The following is a 23360-nucleotide window of genomic DNA, read 5'->3' as shown; positions in this document are numbered from 1 at the left end:
CTCATTTTCTTTTTTTTTCAGCACACAATTATGTTTAATATTAACTCCACACAGCGATCGATGCATGAATTTCCATATCGAACAAAGAAAACAGGCCTTAGTGTGGAGATTAAAATAATCCCTGTACATTTGAAGACATGCCCCGCTGCATGTCTTACCAGCCAATCAGAAGAGAGGAATGACTCGAACAGAACCCCCATGGACTTGATTTAGAACTGACATTTAAACCATTCTGGTCTTGAACTGTACATTGAAAAGATTTCACTACTTGGGGTGTTTTTTTGTATTTTTTTTAAAGACTGGATGCAAACATTTTACCCATAATTCTATTTTACATAACCACTACAACCTGAAAGCCTTCATTCACAAACACAAAGACGGGTCGATAAACACTTGCTGATTGGCTGGCTTCATGGAAACACATTTCAGTCTCGTCACATTTCTGTACATGCTGTTTTTTTGTCGTTTGTTTTGGGTGGCATGTTAGGGCCCTGGGCTTCAATTTAGGACGAGGAAGCGTCACCGATGACAAACCAAGAGGAGGACAAGGAGGAGTCACTGGGAGAGATGCGGGACAGCTGCGGTCAATACAGAAGATACAGTATGGCTACAGGATGGTAGAGAAGAGGGAGGTAGTTATGATGAGGGTTTGCAAGGCTCATAAAGGATAGTCATAATGCCCTGGGTGGGACATGGTGATAGATTACTAGATCAGATGAAGTACTTACAAGGTAGTAAAGTTACCGAGTGACAGGGATATAATAGTTACAATGAATAAAATATGTCACAGAGGTTCAAGAAGGGGGCTTTTACATGACCTGGGATAATTACATAATCAGGGTGGCTGGAAGCATTGGAGGACAGAGGTGCTTCTGGAGGAAGGGTGCTGTAGCTGAGGGGTTAAAGCACATCCAGGTGTCACTCTGGGATGTAAGACACCTGCCAGACGATGATGTGACTCCGTTCAGCCTTGCACAAAGAAGATTTCATCTGAGTGACTCCTGTGTTCTCTCCTTCCTCTGTCTCATCATCTTCTCCATCTCCTGCAAAAAGAATCCACAATGAAGAGGTCAGTTTATTTTTTGCATTTACTATTCTGTTTTTCCAAATCTCATTTTAAAATGGTCTTTAAAATGGCTTAAATTGCTAAAATCAGGCCTTAATGTCGCGTTCACGGTACACCGAACGGAGTGTACAGTGACACCCAGTGGTAACTATGAAGTACTGCAAGGTTTCGACGGCCTTGTGATGCAGTTCTCCAAAGTGACCGCATGATGGCACCAAATGCAATAATTTGGCATGAAGACAGCAAAGTAAGAAGATGTAATATTGATAACCTAAAACAACTAACCCTCATTTGTATAGATAACAGCTATTGAAATTTAAGTCAATACACAACTCCACACATACAACAACAAAATGGTAAGATGTGCTCACCTATACGGAAGTCAATGTAACCCTCTCCTCCACTCAGCACCAACACGTTATGAACACTCTGAGCCTCCGTCTCTTGGGGTGCCGTTGAGCCCTCACCCTCCGATGGACTGTCCAGCACGCTGCCATTTAAGGTGGCTAAAACGTTGCCTGTCACGTGCACACATCACAAAACCAGATTCAAGATTCTGGATCTTTATAAAGTCTGCGAAATTATGGCAAATTATCTTCGGTGCCTACCGGGTACTGAGACAAAGAACTTGACAGCATCGCGGTGTCCATGGAAACAGAGCTGAGCCTGCGCCATTGAGCAGTAGGGGATGAAGCTGCCGGTGCTCTTCTCTGAGCCGTCGTCCCCATATACGTGGATCACTCCACTGGCCGATGTCGGCGACACCTTATTGGCTGTGGAGAAAATACACAAAAGGTGTTATTGCCAAAGGAAAGCATCTGTGGTTAAAATACAGCAGATTCATGCAGTGGATCTGACACAGGCAAACACACCCTTTGGTCACTGATGAAACAAATCATGATGAGAAAAGGCATGCAAAGCAACCAATGAGTCAATCCCTGCCCTGTTCACACGTAAGGAACAAAATCAACAATGGAATAAATAAAAAAGGTTTAGTCTGCTGCACAGGTGAGAAAAGGCGGATGACTTCAGCAGGAGGGAGGGAACGCTCCCACTTACCCCTCACACCAAGGAGCTGTCCCCGGTGCAGGACCACAGCTACGAGCACAGGAAGAGGAGGAGGAGGAGGAGGAGGAGGAGGAGGAGGAGGAGGAGGAAGAGGGAAGAGAGGACAGTAAGAGTTACGGCGAAGATCGTCAGTGAAAAGTGCTGCCGGGGTCGAGCGGGTCTGGGAGCAAAGACAAAGTGCTCGAGCCGGAAAGAAGGAGGAGAATACAGTCGTGCAACACCTGCTAATCCTGTACCAGCTTCACAAATTCCAGTTTTAAAGATCAGTTACATAAGATAATAGTGCTTAATATATAATGGTATGAGTGATACATTAATAACCTATGAGAGTTTAATGTGACATTGAGACTCATAGAGGAATTATAAGGCTTTTTACGATCTATTAACAGCCTTTTAACCTATAACTGAGTGATTTGTTTGTGAGTTGTTTATTGAAAGTAAACTGAACTAACTTTATGAGAGCCCAAAGGCTAGCACAGCTTAACGGCGCCCTTTAAGCTCGCATCAGACCCAAATCTGTCTTCAAATCGAAAATGTCAACTGTGACGAGGTCACTCACTCTCTGTCAGTGGGATGGAGATGATCACGCCGTTCCCAGTTCCCACCCAGAGACGATTCCCGCCGATCAGCAGAGCCGTGATCCGGACAAAAGAGAAGCCCAGCTTGCCGGTGCCTGCAGACGACAAGCGCAGCGTTCGGTGAGGACATCTTCCCTGGCCTCTGACGGGGTTCTGCCTCCGCTCTTACCCAGCATCTTACTGACGTACGGCTCGATGTCCACGTCCTGGAGGTGCTGGTGCGTGTGGGCGTGGTACAGCCGCAGGGTCGAGTCCAAGCGGATGGACACCCACACGCCGTCGCCGATCCACGCCAGCTGACGCACCTGGCTCTCCCTGCGAGGGTGGGCATCGAAGGACTTCTACGGGGCAGCAGAAGCTCGTTACCACGGTTGCGTCGCGCGAGAGCCGCCGCGGCGGGCTGGGGACTCACCTCGATCTGCATGCTCTTCGGCTGGATGACGTGGATCTTGTTCTTGTAGCCGCACCAGACCTTGTCGTGGACCACGGCCATGCAGCGGATGGAGTGGTGAGGACGGCCCAGGTCCATCAGGTGGTAGTTGGACAGGTCCCACTGTCCATCTGATGAGCGTGAAGCTACGTAAGCTGACAGAAAAAGGCTTCCGAGCTTCTGATGCTTTTTAACCACAAATACCTTCAGCTCTGTGGAAGATGGCGAGGGTTCCATCGGCCAGGGCGACCAGCACGCGGCCCTTCACGTGTCTGGAGTTACAGGACAGAAGGGAGACGGTTGGATCAGCCCAAACCCATAAAAGAACAACCCCCTCGGCGTTTCACCGTCACTTACACCAGGCTGAGCACAGAGTCTTTCAGTTTGATGGAATGGAGGCACCTCTTCCAGTTCCCGACTGCTGAGTGGACGTACAGCCTGAATGAAGGACAGAGACACTTCAGGGCTGTGCGTCTTTCAGAGAAGAAGAAAATCCCTCATCTCTTTTAGATGTTAGCATGTTTCTGATTGGTTGTGGAGCTACAGCGGAACCTACCAGCCATTCTGGGCTCCGAGCCACATGGTGGGAGCCGCGCTGCTGTAGTTTTTGGCTTCTTCGCCTCCGTTTTCCGAGTCTGGAGGGTGAGATGTTTCCTCTTTGGACAGCCCCGTGTGTCTGTGAGGACAGGCGATTGACACTGTCAGCGATTCGCTTGTACATTTCTCTTCACAGACAACTGACGCGGAGGTCCGAACCTGTCTGAACCATCTACTGGACGAGGATGGGGATCGGTGAAGACATGCTCGGTAAAAGGCCCCGGCGGCCCTACTTCTGCGTGGCTGGCCGTGGTCTCGGGAACCTCCGTGGCCTCCGTGGCCTCCTCGGCCGACTGTGCGGGTTGAATCCTCCCGTTGATGGGCGGCGCCGTGGGTGCTAAAGATCAACCAGTACTGAGGAAACAAGCCGGCATTTACGATTTTAAGTGCCCAGAAAAAGCTCCCACCTTGTCCTTTGTCCACGATAGGAGTGTCGGTGCGTGAGGAGCAGTTGCTACGGGCGACGCTGCAGTTAGTGGCACAGCCGACCAGAGTGATCCCCGACAGCATGCCCTCCACGCTCCCAGAGTCGTCCCCTGCACCCGTGCCCCCATCACCCGGGTCCAACACAATCTCACCGGCGGGATAATCGCTGTCACTGGCAGCTGGACACACACACACACACACACACACACACACACACACACACACACACACACACGCACAGGTTTGCATGCAAACACACTCGTACTGACCCAACAGACGACAGAGACCGTAAATGTCACCTGGCACGCTGGAGATGCATAAGACATGGGCGTTGCAGACGTTGAACTGGTCGACCAGAGAGCCCGGCTGGTTGGCGTCGATGATGACCACCTTGCTGGCGGAGTGGGTGCTGGTGAGTATCCACACACGGCTGCTCATAGTGTCGGTTTCCTGCAGCTCCTTCGACTAAAGTAGAGGCGGCGAAGCATGAACAGACGGCTGGGGAACGTCGAGGACGCGCATTTGTGTTTAAACTACCTTCTTCTTCTCTGGCGAGCTGTGGCTGCTCCTCTTGCCTGGGCCGTCCTCCTCGGCGTTCAGAGGGTCGCCGCTGCTCGAAAGTGCTTTATTCAGTGACAACTCTTGGTTGCAGACCTTCCAGCCGGTCAAATCAACCCCAGCAGCACACCACAGCTGCAAGCACACACACACACACACACACGTGTGCATTTATGCAACAAACATCAACAACGCTGGAATTACTGTTCGGCAAAGAGAGAAGCCCCACCTTTCTGTTGGGGTCCTTCTCCACCAGGGGGCGACAGTAGACCGGGACGGGCACGTTCTTCATGCGGTTGTCCTCCTTCTCATTAGTGGTCTACAAAGGCGGCGTTAGAAGGCGTTAGCATATATGACATCAGCCAAGAGTTGCTGTCTGGTTCCACCCATCTTTAGCACGGTTTACATGTGCACGTGTACACGTATGGTCCATAAACAGCAGCCGTTAAAGGAAAACCCCCTCTGGAATCACCAGCCTGTCAGGCTGCAGACATTTGTTTGTTATGTTAAATATTGAGATGGATGTTTTCAGATAGAAACCGGCGTTTACCGTCTAACTGGAAATGCCAAGAGTGGGTTTTTCCTTTAAGGAAGATACAAAAAGTTAATACTAAAAGTCCAGGATGTCGAGGTTGAGGCAGATTGAGACAGACAGAGGTGGTAAAGGTTAAAGGTCGCAATATTGCAGCCAGGAAGAGTGCGTGTATGTGTGTGTGCGTGCAAATTTCCATGCATTCCTTATTCTGAAGTCAGACTTAACATGAACGATTCCGTTCATGTTGAGTTATATGATTATTGTTGCTCTTTTAAATAAACATCTGCTGATATTTCAGGACATCAGGGAGAAAGTTAAGGAGGAGGGGAAGCCGCATGCCGGGGCTCTGTCGGTCTCACTTGCCTGTTGTCTCTTCAGCGGGCTGTCCTGAGCGCTGTCCGTCTGACCACCATTCTGCAGGAGATCAGAGTTAGCTCGACCTGCCCGCCTGCCCGCTAACCACTTCACACACTTTGTTGCTACGGAAGCACATTAATGCTGGAATTTGAAGTACAAGCTGAACCGAAGGGGCCTCAAAGGTTCAAAGACGTCTCTCCAACTGCCTGACTGAGGCAGATGACGCAGCGCCACGCTTTTCTTCCCATCCCGCTGCGGTTCCGCGTAAATTCGGCATCACACATTTTTTCGGACTGAGACAGGGGAGCGCCCAGCGTGCTCGGAGCCCCTCCCACGGCGTACCTGTTTGAGGCGTGAGGGCACGCTCCAGCCGCAGGCCTGCATGATGCCGTCGTCGCGGCGCATGTGCTCGCGGACCTGCCGGTACTGCTCGCGCCGCTGCTCCCGGCGGGCCAGCACCGCCGAGTCGCTGAGGAGAGACGCAACGCCGTTACTGGCCAATCTGCAAAGGGCAGAGGGGGCGGGGCGGGGCGGGGCGGGGGCGGGAGAGAGCGAAGCGTTAGCAGCCTGGCCAGCCAGCAGCGGAACCATGGGGAGATGACAGGATGAGGAGCGCAAAGAAAATCAAGCAGTGTGTTTAAGACTGAGGTTTAGCTCAAGCCAAGCGCGTCGGTGCCGACTCTGATGGAAAAGAAGCCGCATTTTACAGTTTTCCACGGATAAAGATGCAAAATATTGCAGCACTGCTGCTCTCAGCCGCCACAAGCCAGCGGGTGACGGGGAAGGGGACGCGAGGAGGGCTCACTCCTCAGGGAAGAACTCCAGCGTGCGGTTGGAGGTGGAGATCTGACACATGGTGTGGCTGCGCCGCTGGGAGAATCCGGCCGGCGAGGGCGACTTGTAGTGGATGTTGACGCTGCAGTACGGACGCTTGACGGGCGGAGGGCTGGACGAGGAGCTGAAGAGACGGGCGAAGCTGGTGGCAGGAAGAGAAGAGGTTTTTAGATGGCCGGTTTCTCCCGCTCCCCTACGGACAGGAGCAGCGACTCACAACTGCCAGATGGTGGATTTCTTCTTCTCTTGAATCTGAGGACTCTCCCGTGACGCCCTGAGGAGAGAGGGAAATGTCAGCATGCCGCGCTGAACCGGCCGTGCTCAGGTCTGGGATCCGAACCGTGTGCGCCCACCTGATCATCTCGGTCCACCGGACGGCCTCCTGCAGCTCCATCAGTCTCTCCTTGTACTGGTTCCTCTCCATCAGCACCCGGGCCATCTCCACGCGCGTGAACCGCCGCCGCTGCGTCAGCGTCATGTCACCCTCCTGCTGGACACAGCAGGGCGGGGGTGTTAACGCCACGCTCCGACCTCCTGACCACAGATCCAGACTCCACTAACCTCCTCGCCTCCTTCATCCTTGGAGTCCCGCGACGCTCCGAGCGCCTCGGCTCGCAGCCTGCAGCAGGAAGAGGAGGGATTAAAGCAAATGATCGGAAATGGGCGATGCGGCATTAAAACCCGTCCTCGTCATCCTCAAGGTTCATTTCTGCTCACCTCTTGAGCTCCTCCTCCAGCTCCTTCACTCGGGCGTCCACCTTGCTCTTGGACTGCCTCACGGCCTCCAGCTCCTCCCTCAGCACCTCCTGCTCCCCGGACAGCTCGTCCACTTTGGCGATGAGGTCGTTTTTCACAATGTTGAGAGCGTTTCTGTCGGGGGCCGAGAGAACCAGGAAGTGAGACGTCGCGCGAGGACAAAGCGCGTGCTGGAAGTCTCGCCGCCTCTTACTTGGTCTCCAGGAGCTGTTTGTTCTCGGCCAGCAGATTCTCCACCTCCTTGCCCATCCCTGGAACAGCCACGTTTAAAACTCCCTCACTCACCAGAGATTATAGCATTTCAAAACACTTTAAAACCAGTGATTTTATGGCTTCTGGGGGGGGATTTCTGCCTTTTCAGACCAGCTTCAGTGAGTCCCTGTTGTGGAACGGCGGCGTCGCTGACCTCCACAACAGGTGAAAAACGAAGCGCTCGTGTTAACAAGGCAGCTTGGCCAGGTTGAAAAGGAAGGGTTGTGACGTCGTTGGATCACTAGCCGGATCCACAGACGCACGGCCCACAGGACCGGTGTTGACCGCTCAACTCCGGCTGTGCTGTCACACAAGCAGCCGCCGAGACGGAGAAGCAGCACGAGCAGCAGGCGGTGTGCAACAGAAGAGAAGCGAGGACGCCATTTCAGGAAAAGAATGTTGGACATGGTGAAAAAATCTGTTGGTTTCAGATTCCACTTCCTAATGTAACTGTGGGGGCTAAACGAGCTTAAAGATGAAACAATCTAAAATATAGGTGGCGCTAGATTGTGTCTTTTGGACTGGAGCTAGTGACTGTTAGTTCATTTAGAGGTCTAATATGTGCACAAGCTACAACCTCAAGGCACGGAGCAGTTTTTTAGCAGATCTTTACTGGTTTACAGGTGTTTGGATAAAAGCTGAAGCATTATGAATGTGTGGAGGGACAACACACAGAAAGTGGGGAAATAATGTAGGAAATATTTACATAGATGCTACAAGAGTCTTACAAGAATCTGCTTCCAGCAGATGTGATGGTGACCAGCTGAACCAGGACCCTCCAAAGTTATACATCCAATAATATTTAATTATTGTGTGTTAAAAAGTGAAAGATTATCACCTCTAGAAATGTAAAAAGACCAAAGCTAACATGCTAACAGGAGTGCTTAACTTTGACTTACAGATGCCTGGTGCTGCTTTAATGTTCATTTTTATAAAGTTGAGTTTGGCAACAGTTAAAATGAAAACACGGTCAAATCAGGAACTGCAACTTTATAAAAATGTAAAACAAATTCGAGCATTCGGTGACTTTTGGCATCGTTACAACAGTATTATGCTGCATTCACTTCTGGGGAAATGGATATTTTTCCATAGCAAGATACAAAAAAAAGATAAAAAAACGATGCGAAACGGAAGCGATGAAGCAAAAACAAAAGCAAATAAAAGCACAAACATGGACGTGGATGCAACAGCGAACGGTGGACAAGTGAGCGCAGACAAGGAGCGCCTTACCGAAGAAATCATCGCGGACTGGAGGCACAAGAAGGAGGATGAGAGGGAGAAAGCCCACAGTTGAGGGGGGGGGGGGGGGGGGGGGGGAGACGTTAGAGGACGCTAATAAGCATTAATTATTCTGAGGAAGAGCAGCGAGGGTGAAGAACACAGAAGCTGCTGCGCTGGCTGATCTGATGTGTCGGAGAATCTTAGTTTTAAAGTCTCAGCAAAAGTTTCGGCTTCACTTTTAATCAATATGACAGGAGTCTGATCCAGATTCTTTAAAAAAAACAAAACAATTAATGAGTCATAATCGCTGTGACTTTAAAACAATTTTTTGGGGGGCAAAATACAATTTTCCTGCATATGAAATTGGATTCTAATCTATTTACGTACCTTCCCTGATTATAAAATAAGTATCTGTTTAAGGTTTACCTTAGCTGTGAGGTTTACGCTGCAACAAGGAGTCAAAAGTGTTAAAGTAAAAACAGCATGCTGGTATACACACCTGAGAACTCTCCTATGGTGTCACCAACAGAAACACATAAAAGGAGAAGAAAGAAAAAAGGGTGAGGCATTGAAAGATGGTCAAGAAGCTTTAAAAGTCTATTCGCCATCATTACCGCCGCCAAGGTTACGTGATAGCCGGTGTCTGTCTGTCTGTCTGTCTGTCTGTCTGTCTGTGAGCTAGATAAATCGAAAAGTTAAGAACGGACTTTCATGACTGTAGGCTACAGGTGTCGCACAACGTGGGGAAATGAACTGTTTGACAGAGGTCTGAGCTCTACAGGTGCCTTTTATCTAGCTAGGCTTAAAAATGTGATAGAAAGATATCAGAATCAGATCAGAATCAGATCAGACACCAAAGCAGTAGCTATTGGTCTGAAACAGAGCCTAACCTAAACTAAACGTGGTGTACTTGGATATCTCTGTGAAACTAGCAATATTCAGACTTTGTGTTTAAAATTAGCTGCATTTCGGGTGTCTTGGAGGGGGAAAAGTAGCAGCAACTAAAAGTAAAGATTGCATGGAGCCACAGAAGGGCTTTGTCTTTTTATTTATTTTTCTTATTTTTCAAATGAGACAAGGAATGAGCTGCTGGCATGGAGTGTTTCGTAGCTTCAGCCATGCAAAGTCAAAATTAACTAAAGAAAAGTCAGAATCGGTGCAGCGGCGCGGTCACACAGGCTCGCGCGGAGCTCCTGGCCTGCGCAAGCAGAGCGACACCTGCGCGCACGTACGTCCACCTTTGACTCACGCCTCATCAAAGCAGGTCGTTCCTTTAAACACCGTCAAACCAAACAGGACTCAAAAACTGATCCCCCTCCGTCTTCAAGAGAGTGAAACAGAGTAAGGAGAAGAGGCAGGAGAGTGGCGCTCCTACCCAGCAGCTCCGCGCCGGCGTCCACGTCACCGATGATGTCCGATTTGGCGTCTTTGATCTCGTGGTAAAGAGAGTCGGTGTTGATGCCGAAGGCCTCGTTCACTATGCCCTGAGAGGGGCTGAAACACACACGCTGGACTCCATCAGACGTCAGCCGTGAACGGGGCAAAGCAAGGAAGCTAAGCCAAGATTAGCTGAGAAGGTTGCACACAAGCCTACACTACACAGCAGGTACGCCTCGCTGATCACACAGCTGTGTCGCATCAACCAAACACACGCGAGGGATGTTTTCAACTGATAATAAGGAGAAGAGGACAGTGTTTGTACCTGTTTCCTCCTCCGTACACCCGCGGGTCCACACACATGTCCAGTTCCAGAGTGGAGTCAATCATCTCCTGAAACTCAGACCACTCGTCCCTCCCCATACCTGGAAACACAGAGGTCACGTTGACACGCCGGCGCCATGTCGAACACGTGGAGCCGCATCCGCGGCGCCTGTGCTCACCGATGCTGACGTTCCTGGTCTCCTGGCAGACCTGCACCTCCATATTCCTGCTGAGCCGCTTGCCGCTTTTCCTGCAGTTCCCGGCCCGCGTCGCATCAAAGTCGGCGTGCGGGGGGAAGCCCTCATTGATGGGGGTGACGGAGGCCGAGGGGACCGAAGAGGTGGGCGTGTTGGACTTGCTGCTCGTGCTGCTGGGGGTGGCCGCCACCGAGTCGGACTCGGACCCGTCCTCCTTCAGAGAGAGCAGAGGTGTGAGACAGGGAAGGGTCGCACTGGAGCCCTCTTTTAACACAATAACTTTGAAATAACTAGCTTATATTTTCTTGACCCTCGAGTGAAATCATCAAAAAGAAGTTATTCTACATTTGTAAAGTCTGTTCTGAGGTAACGTTCAGTTCGTTTTCAAAGCTCAGGTCATTTTTGAACTCACTGATGGAGCCCAGGACTCACGGGGACGAAGCAGCGTGAAAGGATTCTGTTTGTCGGATTGTGACGGAAAAAATGGGGAAAAGCTCCAATCACTGTCGCCCCACTCATTTTGGGTAGCTCACCAAAGCTAACATTAGCATCCGAAGAGAAACAAACCTGTTGTGGGACAGGGGGAACCACATATTCAGGTCCAAACCCCAGTTTTATTAGCTATGTATGACAGAATATGTGACCATACAGCTGTGGAACATAGGGAAAGTTTTAGCGACGGCAACTTGGACTCCAGGGGGAGCTGAGGGCGGGAATTTGCAACTAAAGCTTCATCAAAACAGCCTACGGTTGTCTGGAAAATCCTTAACTGGGATATGTTTTAACAGAACAAGTAAAAATAATAGTTTATTTTGGTTTAATAGTATTATTAGCACCCGACCTGGGACCTGTCGTTTGTAAAGACTTGAGGGGACATTTGTCAGCAGTAACAATCCATAATCTGACCAGAGAAGATAACGTTTGAAGCGAGGCGACAGAACAGGTCGCCCCGATTGGCGGTCCGTGTGGGCGTGGCCAGCGGGACGGGCAGCAGGGCGGCTCCACCTCCCCCTCCCACTCCCCATGATCATGGAGGAAGACAGGGCCGCTGTCTTTCCCACCTGATAGGCGGAGCAGAAGGTGGACCGGCCGAGCTCGCTGACCTGCCAGATGTCTTTCCCGGGCGTGATCCTAGCCCCCCCGAGACCCCCACGTACCATGCCCTCGATGTTGGCGTACAAGCTCAGCGACGGCGGGCGCTCCGCTTTGCTGCTGGCAGAAGAGACGGAGAATATTGTGAGAGAACGCATCCCAGGAACACAACAACAGCAGCAGCAGCGTTACATCCCGAGGGGACATGCACGTGCTGCAGAGGACTCCTCGTTAAGTTAATACGGTAAATATCAAGATGCAGAACACTAAAGGGCAAATGTTGTTAGCTAGCTTCATACTTGCTAGGCTAAATGCTTAATTTTCTTAACAAGAACGGGAATGGGTGTCTTTCAACTCCTTCCTTTTAGATTTGAGGAACGGTCCTGATATAGTCAAGATCTCCGACACGGAGCACAACAGGAACATAGTTTAAAGGACGGGCGCTGATTTATGGGTCGCACAAGGGGCATGCAGTCGTCGGAGCAAACACAGATCCGTTCTTCAGTCAGGCACTTGCAGGGAGGAGAGGAAACATATTTCATAGAACGACACACACGAGTGCAAATCAGTCTACATTTCCAATGGTCCTTCAGTCAGATTCACATTCAGGGCAGGAGGAGGAGGAGGAGGAGGAGGAGGAGGAGGAGGAGGAGGAGGAGGAGGAGGAAGAGGGGATGACGAGACCATTGTGGATTTACCTTTTCTTCCATGTGTGACGTTGACTGTGCAAACAGCCGCACAGACATCAACCCCGCGGGACAGACAGACAGGCAGGCAGACAGACAGACAGACACCGTTAGAGAGAGACAGCAGACAAGAAGGTGGCGTGAAACGTGGACGAACACACGCAGACGGATCACGCCGGCCAACCCACGTTGGTCTAAACTCCGCACCGAGCCGCTCAGACCGGCTCACAGGGGCCAGCGGCCACGTTCAGGGGCCTCTGTCTTAAACTGGGAGGAGAACTTAAAGGATTAGGATTCCTCTCAACAGCAGAGCCGCCTTCTTTTTTTGTTGGTGTTGTTGGATTTAATCTTTGGCGCCGCTGCAGGAGACGCAACAGACGTCCCGCCGCCTCGGACTCTTCTCACAACCGGGGGGGATAAAGGGGACTATTTCGTATTTAGACCCCGGAAGGCTCCCGAGGCTCCCGAGGCCTGGCCCCCTCCTGCTGTCACGCTCAGCACGCATTCAAACGGTGAATCACAACGGCGGGACGACGACTCACGTTCGTCCACAGTTCGTCTCCGATTGGCTGTTGCTGCCCGTCTGCAGGACTTTGGAGCGCTCTATGTGTTCCACGTAGGTCTGAATCATCTGTGAGGAGGAGAAAAGGACAGATGAAGGATCCCTGTTGATGCAACAACCCCCGATTCTCCTCTTCGGAGTCTCGAACGGCCAAACGGAATGGTTTTTACCTCGGTGTGGCGCTGGTGGAGAGCGTTGTACTCTCTCTTCATGTCCGATTCTCGCTCCTCTAGCCGAGCGACTGGAGGCCAGAGAGAGAACTGCGTCACATTTCCGCGCACTAGACTTTCCTTTTGAGATTTCTGGAGCTCAACCGGACTAAATCAAGAACGGTTCAAGGCGAAAAAGCAAAAACTAAGCAGCCAAAGAAAAATCCTGTGTCATAATCTAAAAATACTACAGCGACTCAGCTTCCCCAAACAACTAAAATAGCACCGTCTTCCGTCATGTGTGCGTCTGGAGGGAAGATAAGGGCCCGGGCACCGACCCGCTCCTGCCTACTCACTCTGATCGGAGTAGTTCTTCGTCTTCAGCTCCAGCTGCTTCCCCTGCAGCTCCAGAAACTCCACCTGTATCTGCAGCTCCTTCTTCTCCGCTTCCAGCGCATCTTCGAACTCGATGAATTTCTGAAGGGTGCAAAGGGGACAAAAACACCGTAACGGCCTTTGAATGTCGGCTTTAAGTCAGTTAGAAGTGACTCTCTATAACAGAGTCGAATACATTTAAACGATTCGCCCCAGAAAGGTCAGAGTTCAGGAAATTACAGGAACCACAGTATTAAACATACAGGCCGAACCCCCTCCACCCCGCTGGTTTTTAAAGCTGTTTTCAATACGGCCTCTTTTCAGTCCACACAGCCTTAAAGCCGTAATCCTGCAGCGAACCCAACGGCGGAGAGGTTCCTCTGAGGCAGCTACGCGCTGCAGAGGAAGAGAGCTAACCCAGGAGCACCTAGCCAAAACCACTGCTGACATCCAGCCGCGCGGAAAGACAACAAACACGGCCTGGTTTGTGACACCCTCGGCAGGTTTGAGCAGGAAAATGGACTAATTAATCCTGTTGGTTCTCGACAAAAGCTGACTGAAATGGTTTAACAAGCGTGGCTCCAGCAAAGCGTCTGCTCATGCTGACTTTAGAGGAGTGATTTTTCCCTTCCCTGGGACTTGAAGGGAAAGGATACATGGTGGAAACATGGTGGAAGCGGCGTTGTGACATGGATACGTATGGACGCTAATGGAAGGTCCAACAACAGCTGGTTTATTAATGATGTGGCTGCTGATGGCACATACATTCTAGACCATAAGGATCTATCCTCTCGTGCAGACAAATGCTACCAAAGTGACCAGATGCTGGTGGATCTGGAGACTTTTGGATACGCAGAAATGAGTAAAGCAGCTTTTAGTTACTGGAGACAATCAAAATAAGTCAAAATAAGGCCAATTTATTACAATTAGAACTGCCCCTGAACCCCTGAATGTCAAGGAACTCAAAATGACAAGTGTCAACCGGTAAATACCATGTTATTAATAAAAGGCCTTAAACTAATATTAAAAATACGCCTCACCAAGCAAATTGGTTTAAAAATGTCCAGATCAAACTGAAGGTTGCTGTTTAATAATGATCAACCAATTAATTTGGGTTAAAATGCAATTAAAGGTGAAAGCGGGCGATATGAGCTTAGCGCGCTAAAGCGGCAGCGCGCGAGTGATGTTTAATGTCATGACATTCTGGAGAGTGTCGACTCAGCAGTCACTGATACAGAGTGAGGCTGCGACGTCTCAGATGACAAAAGATGCCAGAGAGGAAAAAAAAAAAACCCAGAGCAGTTTTTCTGTTCTTTTTAATTAATAGCTGTAATCCTGGTCCAAAGGACTGATGTGTGAGGGCCGCGTCCACTGCTAGCTTGCGCGTAATAGCCTTGAAATATGAGACTTTGCTCCTCGTTGCTCCCTGCCTCTTTAAGAGAGCCAATGTTGTTGTTTTTCCTCCCTCCGGCTGTCATTGTTCTTCTCTCATTGCCGACTTCTCGTTGTGGACCTCAGTTCACATCCGCCTGCTTTTATTGGCTTCTCATCTTGAACCCTAAATCAGGTTACAGCACCAGACCGACCCAATGATCTCTACTGGTCGTTCTACGCCTGCGCGTCGTTCCAGCCCAGAAAATGCAAAAAGACAAGTTCAAAAAATGGCACGAAATGCTCCTCCTGCCTCTAAAACACTGACAGAAGTTGCATTTTAAACCCCAGGACCAGGAACATCTGAGGGAGACGCACCATAGATGTTCGGCTTGTGCAGCCCTGCGGAATTATGATGGATACCAACGTGAAATATACATTTGGTTCACTAAGGAAAGGCTGCCCCCCCCCAAACACACACACACACTATAATGGCTCTGTCACTGATACCGAGGCCTCTTTGGGTGGGGGGGGGGTGGGGGGGGTCAGCCAGATCCCACGGCGGACCGTGAGCATAGAAGAAAAGACTTGCTGCAGGTGGAGTCCGGGTGGTAACAGGATAGCCCAGCACCGACACCCGCCCCCCTTTTGGGCCCTCCTCGCTGTGCCGTCCCTCCGGGAGTCGTGCTCGCAACCTTCGCCCCTCAGAGCCCTTCCCGAGCATCACTCCGACGCCCGGTAGCGCCCGGCTGTGCCGTCAGGTGGCGTTTGCATATTGCGTGCGATACGCCGCGCAGGTGTTGGCGTGGAGGAGGGACTAAAGCAGCTGATTAGGCTTCATCAGGCCGTCACGTGGGGGCAGGAAACGGTTGTGGCAGTGATGGTTTTGTAGTGGTGACAGTTGTCAACACTCTTTACATTAAACCACAGGTTGCTTAATAGCGGGCCCAGGCCCAACTGGAGACTTTGTGATGGATAAAGGCGAACATTATTGCAATTAAATCGATATCTCGATATCTTATTCACTGTGATGCTCTTATTTTTAAGGGAGGACTTAAAATTGTCATCTAAAAAGCGCTGGGGTTGGGGTGGGGGGGTTGGAACATCAGCATGGGCCACACGGATAGGCAGGAGCTGTGGGCTGGAGGGCCCCGCAGCCGGCCGCCCTCACTCACCTCCTCCGCCTGCTTGCGCAGCGCCTTCTCCCGTTCGTACTGCGTGATCAGCTGCTCGTTGTCCTCCTTCAGCAGCTCCAGCTCCACTTCGTGCTCCTGGTTCTCCGTCAGCACCGCGTCCAGGTTCTCCAGGACGTTGACCACCAGCGGCATCAGCTCCTTCACCACCTCCTCGTCGTAGCTGCGGATCAGCCGCTCGAACTCCCGGTAGATGCTGTTGGCCATCCCGGACACCCGCTCCGACATGACGGAGCCGGAGCCGTAGTCGTCCTGGTAGACCACCTCGTCTATCTGTAGATCCATCATGCTGGCAGCTGGAGCCGGCTCCTGAGTCCCAGATCCCGACGATGCGCTTCAACAGTTTTTTTTTTTTTTTTGGAAGGTTTGAATAGGCGCAGCTCAGGGAAACGGAAACACCCAGTCAGGGTCTTCCATCAGATGAATAAAAGTCCCTCTCACGGTGGAGCATCACCCCGGAACAAACCCCGCCGTGGGCGTGCGTGACGGTGCGTAACCTTGAGCTCCCGAATGAAAATACTGGCCGTAATGTTTCAGCGGGATATTTAGCGCCCCCTTCTCGTCTCCTCGCCCGTTGTGTCGCCTCCAGCCGCGGCCCTCGCTAGTGCTCTCCTCCCGGGGGGAGCCTCACATCCGACGTTCACACGACGCGCAGCGGGTCGGCCTGTGGTTCGGCCCTGGTCCGGCCATGCCGAGGATCGGGACGCCTTGGTGGGTGAGACTGCACCTGCCTCTCAGCAGCCGCAGCCATGGACCCCAGCCATTACAGGCAGGGGGGAGAATAAATACATCAATAAATAGATAAATAAATAAGCGAACGATCCACGTCTCCCGCCCGATCCGGAACTAAGATATCGTCTGTGCCATGTTCGATCCACCTTCCGATGGGGCCGCCGACGCTGCTGGCCTGGCTCGGGCGTTGTTGGTGATGTCTCCCCGTGGGAGAGGCTCTGATGGAGGAGCCAGCTGACCGAGTCCCGCTGACGTCACACCGTCTGCAATGAACCGGCAGGTCATTGGTCAAGCCGGACAGACTTCACCGGAAGCTCGCACCACTGTTTCAAAATAAAGGTTAAAGGTCGGACGCTAACGCTGAGAAAAGGCTTTTGATTTGGACTTTTTGGGGGGGTTATGTGTGAAGTGCGTGGCTCTCATCAATACTTGTCAAAGCAATCCTCAAATATTTTCAGATGTGAGACTTCCCGTAGGTGCAAATGTGAACTGAACATCACTTCGGTTTGTTTAGAGCTTAATTTCAAGATTATAAGAATTGTGCTCTTTGGCTACGAACATCTTGAGGGCTTCAAGGCTTTGTTCCACAGGCTAAAATCCTGCACATTCAGCTGTTTCAAGACTAAAGATTTATTACATATTAGATACACAATTTAACATCATATAAGAACACTTTATCATTAATGCTATGCCATGATCATATTGTTTTTCCGAATTATAATGTTTCATTTGTGTACTCAGATACAGTTCTTGGATCTACAAAACATGTTGGAGTTTTATTTTGAAAGTTGTAACAGGAAGATCTCTCTGCAAAAGTATCTCCTCTGAACTGAGTCAGGCCGTATAATTTAATCCCAATATACAGTATATAACATACTTCAGAAAATGTTAATAAAACACTGTATAGAACACTTGGTAGCATGTTTACTCCACATTTGTCCTATTGTAGAGATGTAATTGTAGGTGAAACACTGACACTGTCACCGCTTTGTCTATGGTGGTTTGGTTCTTTTGGTAAATATTGACAAGGAGCACATTAGAATGGGAGCCATCGTCAGGAGGCAGCACATTCCTTAAATAAATATTTACCATTGAAATGTCTCCACCAAGGACGCCGAAGCGTGATGTTCAAATCCCTTCTTCAAAGTGCTGCGACATGGATGTGACTGTAAGGGATTAACTGTAAGAGAGGGGAGACATGAATATACACAGAACTACAGCAGATAGAATCCAGTGTGAAAAATCACTGAATCACTCGAGAACAAACATTTTCCCTGAAACTTTCCTTCAACCAGACAAGTGCAGCCTGGACTATTGTCTGCGAACAATGGAGACAAAGTATGGGTAACGGAGCGTGTCAAAAATGGTGTAGAAGGAGGACTCACTGCCCCAGAATACAGTGAGCAGACAGTTGGGTGTATCTTCGTTGTCCCGACCAGCTGCAAACACATTCAGATGAGCATTTGTGTTATTACCTCTGCCAAAGAAGTTATGTGAAAGTCGGCATTTGTCTGCAAAATAACTCAAAAAGTTATGAACGGATTTTAATGAAACGTTCAGGGAATGTGGATAATGGGCCCTGGAAGAGCTGATTGAATTTTGCTGATGTTCTGAATTCCAAAGGGACTTTAACCTTTCACAGATCATAAAGCAACCTCGTATTACTACCACCTACAGTCCAACGCACGATGAAAGATCAATAGATCACATGTAGTCACAGCAGATCTGAAATCTAATTAGAGAAATCACAAAAGGATATTCTGATAATCCGATATTCATTTGTTATGGCCATAAAAGATAGATGGTTTTTATGTGCGTAAAATACCAAATAATATTGGGATCACACTGAAATCATGTTTTCTTTCATATTAGACCATTCACCAGACGCTGGAATAGGCTCCAGCAACCTCCCCGTGACCCCAAGAGGGATAAAGACTCAAAGAAAAGGAAAAGAAACCACAAGTTCGGGTGTGTGGAGATTAATCCAGTGAAGATTTGTGGCTTCCTTGACATTTATGCATGGATGACGACACTTGTGTGATTGTTTCAACGTGAGCAGGGCTGCCCGAGTTACTATTGGAGTAATGAGAGGCAAATATACGATAAAAGCTCTTTTATTTTGGCTTCGCCGCTTCCTGATTTCAAAGGGCTCGCGCGCAGTTGCATAGATGAAAACGTTTCAGTGTTGCAAAGAGCGGCCATTTTGACTGAACAGTGGCGTCTAACAGAGCGTTGCCAGAGGAGTAAAGCAGACAAAAGCATCACTGTAGCAAACTATAAATATGGATGGACTATTTTTTGCGCTCGCACCGAACTGACATTTAACAACACGGCCTTTAACAGACACTGCGCACCGGGGACATGATTTTCGGAACAAAAACAGACAAAGTCTAAATGCAAAACAACAGCTTTATTACAATACACAGGGTTTTCTCTCTTCTGCTGTACTCATTGCCTGCCAGGCACATCATCACAAGAGGGACAGGCTGGCACCAGAATACAACTGATGTGTCGAGTGGGTGATGAGGTGATTATCCATGAGCCCGCCTGCACTCAGGCAGGCCACGCGCTTGTCCAGAGTTCACTTGTCCGCCGTTTTAATTTAAAACATAAACAAAGGCCTGACCCAAGCAAAAGAAAGAGGCATGTACAAATAGCAAGCAATGAGGACCGAGAAAAGTATAAACGCTTAAAATCGAAATGGAATTTTTTTAAGGAAGCATTAACAATTGTATTCTTTTTTTGGCATCTGAAGAGAGAAATGAAGAATGGTTAATAAGGCAAAAGGGGAAATAATAAAAAAAGAAAAGGCGAGTTGACGTAAGGCTTCAGTTTACAGTCAATCTGTCGTTACCGTCCAACATGCATTATTTTAGATAGAGGGACAAACATGATGCTGTGTTCATCCAATAAGGTCTCTGAAACCAATACTCTCTGAAACCAATAATTCTTTAATAGCTGAATTAGCTTCTTGTGTCCTACTCATTAGAGAGCTGATTAATCATCCGGAAATGTCCGAGTCTTTTTTTTTTGCTAGGATTTTGGTTACAGTAAGTAATCTGAATACTCAGAGCCCAAAGACACACTTTTAACCATTCAAGATGCAAAAATAAGGTTTGAAAAGTGAGAATCGTGTCCAAACGCAGACTACACTTACATGCTGAAAGAAAGAGCACACTAACATTCAAAGTGATCAATGGCTAGCCTCCTGATTGATTGGTGATTGTATTATTGCAGTTGCATTTTTGGGAGGATAAAACAAGAGTTGGAGAAAAAGGGACTGGGAGCGAAAGTGCAAGAACGCATCTGATCTTAAATCTGATGGAAAGAATGGAGAGAAATTCTGGCCTGGCCGACCGTGAGGAGAGGGGAGCTGGAATGAGTGAAGATTAAAAGAGGAGCAGAACAGGGGTGGTATGGACATAGATAAGGAGGCGTGCTAGCTCATCAGTAGAATACCACACTAGACTTTCCTCCGGGGGGGTTGAGGACCCTGTTGTGAGAACGAGGCTTGGGTCCCAGATGTGGCTCGTGATTCTTCGGCGGCTCGGCGGCCTGATCTTTTTCAACAGGCACCGGGGGAGGAGGGGTCGCAGGGGTCGCAGGGGTCGCAGGCTCAGGCTCAGGCTTAGGCTTAGGCTTAGGCGGGGCCAAGACTGGGGTGGGCTCTTCTTTGGTGGGTGTAGGAGCTGGGGGGGCGGGCTCTTCCTTCACCTCAGGTGTGATGACCACAGCTTGGGGGGCTGGGTGAGGAAAATATGGGAATAAGTCGGCATTCAAATACACACAATGAAGAATCAATTCAACGGATATCTGCATTTGTTACTATAAATGTAAGGACTTGAAGTTAGGGGGTAAATAAAAATCAAACAATATCTTTTAAGTAGCTTAACTCACCTGGAGACTGAGGCTCAGGTCCCACGCTTAAATTGTCCTGTGAAATTTAAAGATATTTTACAGTTAAAAGGACATTTTAAATGCGGGCGTTTGCAACAGCAGTGGCAATAACACGGCTGGCCTGAGCTTCCCCACAGTAAACCAATCAGCTGGATCACAGCTCTGTGCTACAGACCATAGCTCAGTGATGCAATATGGCAGACATCTTATTTGTGCTGTCGTATTTTCAGTTATAAAAATGGGACTAAAACATATGCTGCTTGTGATTCTTCAATAAGTTACAACAAGTGATTATTTGAAAACTACTTGACTTAAAGGAAGCACAGAAATGTTCACTAAAGTTGAAATACAAATAAGCTCTTTCAAAGGCAATTCACCATTTATAAGCTTCCCAAGGCTAAACTAAATGGCTACATTAAGAAAAAAAAAGACTCCTCAAAATCCTCACTTGCAGAAAAATAACTAAACATTTGGAAAAGAAAAAAAAAGGCCACTTGAGATTTCTGTCTAAGCCAAGATTGTAGAAATAGACCTTTTGGACATGTTGTCATAAAGTCAACTGTGGTGAAATCTTTCAGATAATGAAAAGGACATGTGGCTCCTGGGTGCCGGTGCTAAAACTAACGTCCCATCTATGAACTTGTTTTACCATTGTATTAGCAGGTAATACATGGACAAATTAGCCTTCTATCCTGTACTACAAATACATGAAAAAGAAGGCCATAGTGGGGAGGAGAGATTTCACTGCCTGCACATGGTTTTGCAGCTCTATTGCTGTTTCAAACCTGTGATAGGTCATTTCAGAACAGGCTTGTAGGTCACCAATTTGCACCACTGACCCGTCCACACAGGAGACTGACTAAATGTGTGGCTAGCTGACTGGAACTATTTCAGTACCTTTGGCTTATTTGGATGGCTTCGACTCGGACTTTGCACAGGGGCTTTTTCTGGACCTCCGAATATGTTGCTGGTTTGTCCACCTGGGGGCACATTTCTCTGTGGCTGAGCTCGCGGTTCAGACTCGCCAAATATTCCACTTGTCTTACCTCCTGCATAAAGCAACAACAAAAAAAACCAAAACGAGTCAAGAGCAGGTATTGAGACATAATACAATCTAATATCGCTGTTCTGACCCGGAGGGTTGGAGCGTTTGGGGTTACTTTCAGGCTGCTCCGGTGACCCAAAAATGTTCGAAGCCATCTTATGGGGTTTTCTGGACGCTCCCGCATCATCTTCAAATCCTCCAAACAGGTTACTTGAACCACCTCCAGGAGGCCGCAAAACCCTGCAGAAGACACCACAGTGTAACACTTCATCTACAATTCCCTTACAACTTATTTTTGGATGGTCTGCATTGCTGCACATGTAGAGGACAACATAGACGATCCGCGATCCAAGCTAATGTTTAATTAAACTTGTCTGGGTGCTGACAACAACAACAACAAAACACAAAACCCGAAGATGACCTGTATATTAAACACAGAAAACAATAACTGCGGTCAAATAAGAAGCGTCATTCTCAAAAACCTTTAATACAAATTCGCCTTAATACAAAGGCCAGAGATTGTGGGGAAGTTTGAATCCCATAAGAGATGACGCAGGAAAAAAAGCATCAAGTCTTGGGAGAAACTAAAACGACCGAACAAACGAGACCATGGCGCCGCGGTTAGCGGGTACAAAGCGGAGCAGCTTTTCACACTTCCGCAGGAGCGGCGGACAACGCCTGGTCGGTTAGCATGCAGGCTAACACTTAACACTTAAGTGCGCTAACACTCGAAAACTCGCACCAACCCGACAAGATGTTTGACAACTCCAGGCAGAAGCAGACGTCAAGGCTACGCGTAACGGCTGCGGCCGAAAATGAGGTTGCAAAAGCACTTAACATTTGTCGCGGAACAATAACTTGATAGCTTGACTGGCCGCCTGCTACAGAAACAAGACCTTGTTCGCAGTTCCTTTTCGTGGACGTCAAGGCTCGGCGACCATATTTCCCCCTCACCTTGAACTCGGTTTTGATCCAGTATCCAACCCTTGGAACATGTTGGTCGAAGTCATGGTGCTTTGATTTTAAGCCTTCAAGTTTCTGAGGACAACTTCGTCAGTATGCCAACTGGACGCTCAGCCACTTCCTTGCTGCTTGCGCGTGCCCAACCAAACTCGCGAGTGAGGAATTTCAGTCCACCCGACACTGACTCGGAGGAATATTATTGGTTGCCTGCCAGTCTGCTGGGCTGCACGGTGCGCTCGTTTCATGTCACGGCGCAGCCCGCCTAATGTTGAACTCCTCAGGCGAGAAGAGACGTGATGAGCGACGACCATGCCACTGATATAGTTGACAACTGTAAGTCATTTGGACATTGATTCCTTCATGAAATATATGTGCGAGGTGTTGTGCCTTAAAAAAATTGCAAAAATGTATACTGTTTTATCTAAAAAAAAAAAGAAAAAAGAAAGAAGTCCAAAATTAATCATGAACTATTCCTTACTAAGCTATAACAAAAGTACAGAAGCCATTGCCACAAAAATATATTTTTTTCAAAGCCGATACAACTACATAATTTCCGATACACCCTTAGCCGGGTGGCTGTCGGTGTAGTTAAACAAAAATTCAAACGCTACCTGCCTATTGATTGGTCCACAATCATGACGGTCACATTTTGAACGGAAGGTCTTTTATATACAAATAAGTTTAATGCGTCGATCGTTCTTTGTGCGGTACCACATTGA

General features: G+C 48.9%; 2 protein-coding genes across 31 annotated transcripts; both read right to left on the bottom strand.

The window, feature by feature from the left end:
* Positions 1-4: 4 nt before the first annotated feature.
* Positions 5-16990, bottom strand: mapk8ip3 (mitogen-activated protein kinase 8 interacting protein 3). 30 transcript variants are annotated; one of them, XM_057015202.1, is made up of 34 exons: positions 15987-16990; positions 13422-13542; positions 13087-13157; positions 12897-12985; positions 12367-12390; positions 11638-11788; positions 10559-10790; positions 10381-10480; positions 10054-10172; positions 9178-9189; positions 8688-8705; positions 7399-7456; positions 7167-7319; positions 7011-7068; positions 6803-6939; positions 6667-6723; positions 6421-6591; positions 5958-6117; positions 5622-5672; positions 4953-5042; positions 4703-4858; positions 4465-4630; positions 4147-4344; positions 3899-4076; positions 3699-3818; positions 3500-3580; positions 3347-3414; positions 3125-3273; positions 2882-3050; positions 2694-2807; positions 2126-2164; positions 1675-1839; positions 1438-1584; positions 5-1043 (listed from the first exon to the last, which is right to left on the bottom strand). In XM_057015202.1, the coding sequence occupies exons 1-34, from the start codon at positions 16290-16292 to the stop codon at positions 919-921; spliced, it is 4053 nt and encodes a 1350-aa protein (XP_056871182.1). In that variant the 5' UTR covers positions 16293-16990; the 3' UTR covers positions 5-918. The 30 variants fall into 30 exon arrangements, with proteins under 30 accessions (XP_056871182.1, XP_056871187.1, XP_056871181.1 ...); XM_057015207.1 differs by having other exon boundaries at positions 2882-3053; positions 5958-6084; XM_057015201.1 differs by having other exon boundaries at positions 2882-3053; positions 6803-6936.
* A 2141-nt stretch (positions 16991-19131) lies between these two features.
* On the bottom strand, positions 19132-22835 carry jpt2 (Jupiter microtubule associated homolog 2). Its single transcript, XM_057014385.1, has 5 exons — positions 22633-22835; positions 21767-21918; positions 21531-21682; positions 20634-20670; positions 19132-20479 (listed from the first exon to the last, which is right to left on the bottom strand). The coding sequence occupies exons 1-5, from the start codon at positions 22686-22688 to the stop codon at positions 20184-20186; spliced, it is 693 nt and encodes a 230-aa protein (XP_056870365.1). The 5' UTR covers positions 22689-22835; the 3' UTR covers positions 19132-20183.
* Between the last annotated feature and the right edge of the window lie 525 nt (positions 22836-23360).

This window comes from Takifugu flavidus, chromosome 18 (assembly GCF_003711565.1).
Source record: "Takifugu flavidus isolate HTHZ2018 chromosome 18, ASM371156v2, whole genome shotgun sequence".
Classification (NCBI taxonomy): Eukaryota; Metazoa; Chordata; class Actinopteri; order Tetraodontiformes; family Tetraodontidae; genus Takifugu; species Takifugu flavidus.
This window is presented reverse-complemented; position numbering and strand designations above follow the sequence as displayed.